The 7,093-nt window shown below is 52.2% G+C and overlaps 1 protein-coding gene across 4 annotated transcripts in view; it reads left to right on the top strand.

The window, feature by feature from the left end:
• Positions 1-5,448: 5,448 nt before the first annotated feature.
• ADAMTS17 (ADAM metallopeptidase with thrombospondin type 1 motif 17) overlaps positions 5,449-7,093 on the top strand; it is a 256,604-nt gene continuing 254,959 nt past the window's right edge. For all 4 annotated transcript variants that reach the window (XM_073304276.1, XM_073304275.1, XM_073304274.1 and 1 more), the window contains exons 1-2: positions 5,449-5,624; positions 6,604-6,938. In XM_073304276.1, coding sequence (XP_073160377.1) covers positions 5,555-5,624; positions 6,604-6,938 — 405 coding nt within the window. In that variant the 5' untranslated portion in view covers positions 5,449-5,554. The remainder of the gene's footprint in view (positions 5,625-6,603; positions 6,939-7,093) is intronic.

Genomic DNA, 7,093 nt, shown 5'->3' with positions numbered 1-7,093 from the left:
GCCCACCACTGTGGTGTGAGATGTGGACATGAATCCGAGCTTTTCCCTGACTCAAGGGGTTTCTTATCTAGGCTTTCGGCGTGGGCCAATCTCTAGTTTTAGATCTGATGGAACCTAAAAGCTGACAGTGCAGGCGAAGCCATTGAGTCTCACCTGGTCTCACCTCAGAACAAGGAATCTGAGCCATAGGGTCAGCCCCTGCCTTTAAAAAGCTCAGCTTGAAATGGGTCGTAGGTTTTCTCAGCAGGTTTGTGGAACATTCGACCAACATGAACTGAGTTTTGAGTTTGTGACATGACCGGAAAGCAGCCAATTCTCACAGAGTGTCAAGGTTTTATTGTGACCATTGTGCCCAGCTTCCCTGATCTCCCTACTGCATCCAGCAACTTGCTTTCACCTAAGACCCAGCAAATCTTCTCCTATTGTAACACGCCACCTGGGCCTGAAGGAGGTGACCTGGCATCAGTTAGCAGCAAAAGAGCACAATCAGAGTGATGTTAATTTGCCTTGCTTGTTCCACAGGGATCACTGCCCAGTTAAACCAGGTGATTGGCACCTGAGTCTGAGCACCTGGGACAGCCTAGCCCAGGTGTGAGTATCCCCATTGTAAAGCCAGACCCAAATTATGCTGTCCTCACTGCTTCTGCCCTCACCCGTGTGCCCTTCGTGCTGAGACACTCTAGGCCTCTTACCCAGCCAGTTGCATCAACAGTGGGGAAAACTTGTCTGTCCTTCAGGGGGAATTGTGGGAAGGGTGTGGGAGGGCTGTCAGCATACAATGGATTTTTTTTGCTTGCATCCTGACTGCAAAGTGGGCAGGTTTCCGTCTGAGTGACAGCAGCACCTGACCTCTAACCCACACCCCCTAGCTGGGTCAGCTAGCTGGGCTCAAACTCGGCTCACAGGTTTTTGTGTGTGGATGGGCTAAAATCAAGGTAAGAACCCAGGCTAACTGGGCAGGAAAGAGCTATCCTGAGTGTCTGTTTACTTGTGTGTCAACTGGGGTTGACACTCTTTTCCCAATAGGGGCATTCTTAGGGTTAATTCATCTTTCTAAGGCACTTTGAGATCTTGGGGTGAGAGGCGGCACAGTTAAATACATAATAACACTCAGCGATGTCAGAGGGACTAGACAGGACTGGGAGCTCACTGCCCAGGGTCAGCTTTGCTTTGAACATGTAGAATCCCTAGAAAAGTGTAGCACTCCAGAAATTAGTCTGTGCCTTGGTTTTCTCCTTCCCTTCCTTTTTTTTGGCATCTCCTCAACCCTCCTTTCCTCCCAAAGCTTGAAAGACTTTCCTTGACGGAATGGGAGCCTTTGCTGTGTAATTGTGGATTACACGCTGAGAACGAATGCTCATGTTGCTCAGAGTTGACGTGAGCCGATATGACTGGCATGCGTTGAAATCAATGGGCTTGCTTCCCTCTGGCATTCCCGTTGCTCGGTGCTGCCTTACAATTGCCTTTAATGAAGGGAGATTACGTTTCCTCTTTTGGAAAAAAAACCTAGTTAGTGCTGATGAAAGGCTCTGGATTAACAGCCTTGCTGAGCAATGGCCCTCATTCACCCACGGGACAGGGACAGTGATGACTGTAGCACGACGAACTTCCCCACGCTGGCCCGCTTCATGGGGAGCTGGTGGGAAGAGGGTAGTTTCTTTCACATGGCAATTCAGCCTCTCTGATGAGACTGCCAACAGAGGTGCCAGGTATTACAGGGACATTTGTCTACTAAGAATTGGTCTGGAACCAGCAGCTTACCTCACACAGGCCACTGAATGGTCATCCCGTGGTAATGACTCCAGTTGATACTGTGAGGGATTGAATCGCCCAGAGAAACAAGGGGACTTAAATCAGAAGTAAGGGGTGTGATGCTCTGCCCCCAAACACTCCCATGTTATATGGCCAGAATAACTTAACTGAGACCATAGAGAATACTGATGTGTTAGAACATCCCGAACCCACTTCCTATCAGATCGCAGAACATCAAGACTATGGGGTGCATATGGAGTTCTTAGGTGACTTACATCCCCTGAGTAGAGTAAGGGGGCATTTCACAGTAAAGCTGTGGCTGTGGTAAGAAGAGCAAAATCAGTAGGGCATGGGCAGGGTGATGGCAGAGAAAGGCCTGGAGATGGCCTCTAGGATCCCAGCTCTCAGGGAGCTAGGCAGGTTGAAGCAGCTCCCAGAAAGAGAGTTTGATCGTGAAGAAACCAGAGCTTCTGTGGTGTGTGATATCACTGGAGGAGTTAACATGGCATTTTCCTTGGTCTGCCAGAGAGTGCATTTTCCCCTTACCGGGGTGTCTGAGCTCCTTGCTCCCTCTCCTTTAGTGGTTGCCGTAGTGTCTTTCTACTAGGAAAGAACCCATTTAGGTGTCAGGGAATGATATTTTAAAAATCAGAAACTGGGATGTTTCCCTTTGTCTCTCAGTTTCACTGGGATTTCGTTCGCCCAAATGTTTCGCAACATTATTTATTTTTAATTACTTTTGTAACACGCCTGCCACTGCAGTAGAGCGACTAATCCTGTGGTGAGGGAGCAGAAGCAGAAAACAAAACCCTCTTCCTTCAGAATAAAAAGATGAAATTAGGCAAGTGAGGTGATGCATATTAATCAAATATTTCACTTAACGCAGTGCATATTTGCATAAAAATCTTCAGATTTCTGGACCTTCAGCTTTTACAGGTAAGCATATGAATAGCCCTGTATGTGCTAATGTACCTTGCTGAACTGGGACCTAAATAATTCTGCAGAGCGAGGAAAACCGCACAACTTTCAGTGGGAATGGTGAGTATACCTTTAAGGGCTGGGATAGAAACTCGCTCTTAATCGACAATGTCGTTTGGGAGGGACCTGTATGAAAGGAAGTAAAGAGATTTAGCACTTAATTAGGGAAGAGGAGAACCAAGCTTGGATGTCTATTTGGTGCCTGATTTTTTCTTTTAATCTGTCTTTATATTGTTTGGTTTTGTTATTAATAACGTGGGGATTTGGGGGCATAACCTGAGTTTGTGTAGTTTTCTGAGCCAAGATCTGGCTCGGAATAACCCCACCTCATAACGATTTTTTTAATGGTCTTCTCTTTGTTCTTTTCTCTGTTTGTGTTGTCCTTTCACAAGCTTGTATGTAACACTTCTTATGCTGTTCTTTTCCCAGTTGGCAAGCAGTGATTTCCCCAGCCCTGCTCCTTGTTATGGGTCTTCCTTTGAATTCTTCTAAGATTTCAGCAACAAAGTGATGATTATTTTTTTTAACAGAAGTTTGGAAACCAGGATGCAGATCAACTGCCAATAGTTTTAAAGGAGGTACCAATTTGGGCCTTAGCTACTTGCTATGGATCCTGTCCTGCCAGGTGCATTAAGCCTGATCCAAAGCCCTGTCTGGGTAATGAAAGAATTCCATTGGTTTCAATGGACTTTGCATCAGGCCCAAAGTGGCCTCAATGTCAGTTAACATCTATGGGAAATGAGAACGCTTGCGACTTCTCTGGAGCATCAGGGAGGAACAGATCCTAAATGAACTGCTGATGGCTCTTAGGAATCACACGAAAACTTTCTATTGGTGACAATCCATTTCTCTTTCACATTTTCAGGTGTTTCTCTTCCTTTGTTCTTTATTATGAAGAATATTTGCACGAACCTATAAGTACATTGTCTATAAGACTTTGTCGGCTCATGCAGTTTATTCCTAACCTCATAATTTTTATGGCAATTAACTGAGATGACATAAACAGAAGATTAAGATTTCAGGTGGAGTACAAACTGCAGGAAATTCAGGAACCGGTCACTTTCTTGAGAAATCAGGATCCGATATCTTCATTTTCAGCTTTGCTAATGAAGGAAAGGAAATGCAGAAAACATGATACAACATCACAATGGTTGAATTCTGTGATGAATTAGTATGGTCTATGTGCCTGATACAAGACTGAACCGTTTTTAACTGTGTCATAGGTGCTGTACTGCTAACAGCTGATGGAAATTTTTATTTAAAAGTGGCAAAGGTCCTGTGACTGGCAGCAAGAAGAACTGAGTTTTATCCCTATGAAGTTCCAGGGAGCTCTTGTGTGCAGCATATCAACAGTTGTTAAGTTCTAAGTGGCCCTGGATTTGTTACTACCTTCAAAGTGGGAGGAGACAGGATGGTTTAGGAGACTGGTAGTGGAATATGGAGCTTTTCACTTCTCCAGCATTTCCAAGAAGTCTTGGAATTTTGCACCATTTACAGAATTTACACTGGGATTCAGTTAAGATATATGGTGGTACTGACTAAATATAGTTACCTTCTGATGCTTTTATTTGGCCAACGCATATTTAATTGGTGGCCTCACTCCAGTCCCTAGTGGTCAGATGTCTACAACAAAAAACTAGTCGTACACGCAAGTTCACAGTTGGCACTAAGTTGTGTAAAGCTGGTGGTTTCAGCACAGAGATGAAAGGGTGAATTGGCCTGGAGACTGGATTCCTTTCTCCTACATTGAGGTGGACTTTCCATGTTGATCTATTAGAAAAGGGGAGGAGGGGAAAGCTTGCAATGCCACAGCCCATGCTGTACCTCCTCCATGGCCAGTTTCTAGAATTGTCCCATCTGCCCCTTTCTTAGTATTCCTGCATAGTCACTCTCTTCTCCTGGGTCCCAACTGGGAGAAATGCATGATGTAAACAAAGAGCCGAAACAGTGATGTGTAAATAGAATTTTAAAATTTTCCTTCCCTTGTAGTAATGGGAGCTAGCGCGAGTAACATAAGGGAAGAAATGTGTGTGGCTACAGCATGTGATTTTTTTTTTAAAGTTGGCTGTGGCACTTTTTAAAAGTGGGGTGGAGTACGAATTGTTTCTCCTCTACTTTTCCAACGTGCCTTTCCAAGAAGCCTTGAAATTTTGCACCATCTACAGAGTTTACAAGGAGATTTAGTTAGGGACAAAATCAGTGTGGTGGGAAAGTTTCTCTTTTTGGTCTCCCCCGCCCCCTTTTAATTTTCATTTTTGTCTTACTTTTTAATCACCTGAAGTTATTTAAAAACGTCCTTAAAGCTGGGACTCAGGGTTGCCTGGAATGGCTCCTGCCCGCTGCACAAATGCTTTGCTTCCTGTTTCAAGCTGGCAAATAGACCTTCCCGCTCAGCATCCCCTATGCTCATTCCGAGCCCCAACCCAGCTGTGCAGGTAGCTTCACCTCAAGGGGGCTCCCCGCAGCCTCGCTCCCTGGCGCCACCTGGTGCCAGTTCCCCCTCCCTGCGCGCAAACCACGTGTACCCCTCCTCCCCTTACAACCTAGCTATTTACTCCAGTGTTTGAAGCGGGGCGCCCAATGGGAGAGCAGGAGGTGTAGCTCTCGGAAGCCGAGCTCCAATCACCACCTGGGACGGCAAAGGGGAGGCGGGGCCGGACTTTCACCACGTTGGGTTTGTCCGCAGCGCTAATTAATTTTTCCAAAGGCTGGGAGGGCTTCACTCCAGCCCGGGAGCTTGCTGCCGCCGCCACCAGCCAGCCCTTCGCCGCCTCCTCTTCTGCACTGCACAGACCAGTCGCTGGGGCCCCTCTATTGCAATAAAATGTTTGACGGCTCCCTCCTGCCTCTCTTATTTCCTTTCCTGCTGCTCTGGGGACTGGACACCGCCACAGGTAGCGCTTTTCTCCCCCCCCCCCGGTCCCCCTTTTTCCTGAGCCCGGCATCCCCGTCTCCCCTGGGCTCTGACAGCCGCGGTGGCCCGGGACCGCTGCGGCGTTTGCCCCGGCCGGAGCGCCGGGGCTGCAGAGCTTGAGCGTTGCACGCAGGGCCGGCGGCGTGCGCCCCCCGGGGCTTGCCCCCCGAGAGCTGCTGCTGCCTGGCCGCGATCGCCGTTGGCCGGGGACGTCGCTCCAGGCTTCGGCAGCTGCTTTTCCTGGTCCGGCTGCGGGAAGGTTTCATGGGGAAAGCCGCCGCCTGTCCCTGGTTCTGGCTTTCAACTGGCTCCGCTTCCCCTTCTCCCCGCGGGCTTTTAGGGGGGCTGGTGAAATGCGATGCTTGCGGCTGCGTTAGAGAGACGGGGATTGCAATGGTACAAGGAGCGGGTTTAGCCTTCTTGCGTGGTTTCCCCCGCTCCTCCTTCCCGGCACGCTTGGGCCTTGGAGAGACCGAAACAAACCCCCCTTTCCTCCTCCTCCTCCTCCCGCCCTCGGCCCCACGGGCTGCGGAGCCCTTCCAGGGCAGGAAGACGCGAGGCTGCAGCCCGGGGGCTGCGCGCTGGGACCCGGCTGCGCGGAGCAGGGCGCGGGGGGCTTGGCGCTCTAGGGGGGAGCCCAGCGGAGGGTCCCCGGCCCCCCTAGGGTCTCCCCTGGGGCGGAGGCGCTGACGTGGGCGCCCCCCGTGAGCGCCTGGTGCTCGTGGGTGGGCAGCAGGGCTGGGGGCGGGGACTGGCCCCCCGGGGCGCTCTGGCTGCGGCGCGGGGGGCGCAGGGCTCCCGAGGGGCGGGGTGACGAGCCGGGTCGCAGGGGGGATGGGGAGGGGCGTTTGCTGGGCGCCCCCCCCCCCCGGGTATCCTGGCTGGGGTGTGGAGGGGAGGGGGCTTAGCCCCAGCCCCCGGGGCGCGAGTGACCCGGCCCCTCTGCTTCTCCCCCGCAGCCGGCGGCGCGGAGCTGGAAGTGGCCATCCCGCAGCGAGTGGCGCTGGAGAAGATCCACCTGCTGCAGCCGGCCGGGGCCGCCGGGGCCGGGAGCAGCCCCCGGCGCTCGCCGCCCGAGGAGGAGGCCGTGCTGCTCCGCCTGCCGGCCTCCGGCCGGGAGCTCTACGTGCACCTCCGGCGGGACCTGCACTTCCTGGCGCGGGGCTTCGCGGTGGAGGAGCCGGGAGAGGCCCGGGCCCGCCGCCGGCCCCCGGCCGAGCAGCTCTGCTTCTACACGGGACGCGTGCTGAACCGCAGCGACTCCTTCGCCGCCGTCAGCACCTGCGCCGGCCTGGTACTGCGCTTCCCGGGGGGCTGGCTCTAGGGACCCCCCCTGCACCCCGTCCGGCCTGGGGGATCCCTGTCGGGGGAGGGGCTGGCTCTAGGGACCCCCCCTGCACCCCGTCCGGCCTGGGGGATCCCTGTCGGGGGAGGGGCTGGCTCTAGGGA

This window comes from Lepidochelys kempii, chromosome 10 (genome assembly GCF_965140265.1).
Source record: "Lepidochelys kempii isolate rLepKem1 chromosome 10, rLepKem1.hap2, whole genome shotgun sequence".
In the NCBI taxonomy this organism is placed as follows: Eukaryota; Metazoa; Chordata; order Testudines; family Cheloniidae; genus Lepidochelys; species Lepidochelys kempii.
This window is presented reverse-complemented; position numbering and strand designations above follow the sequence as displayed.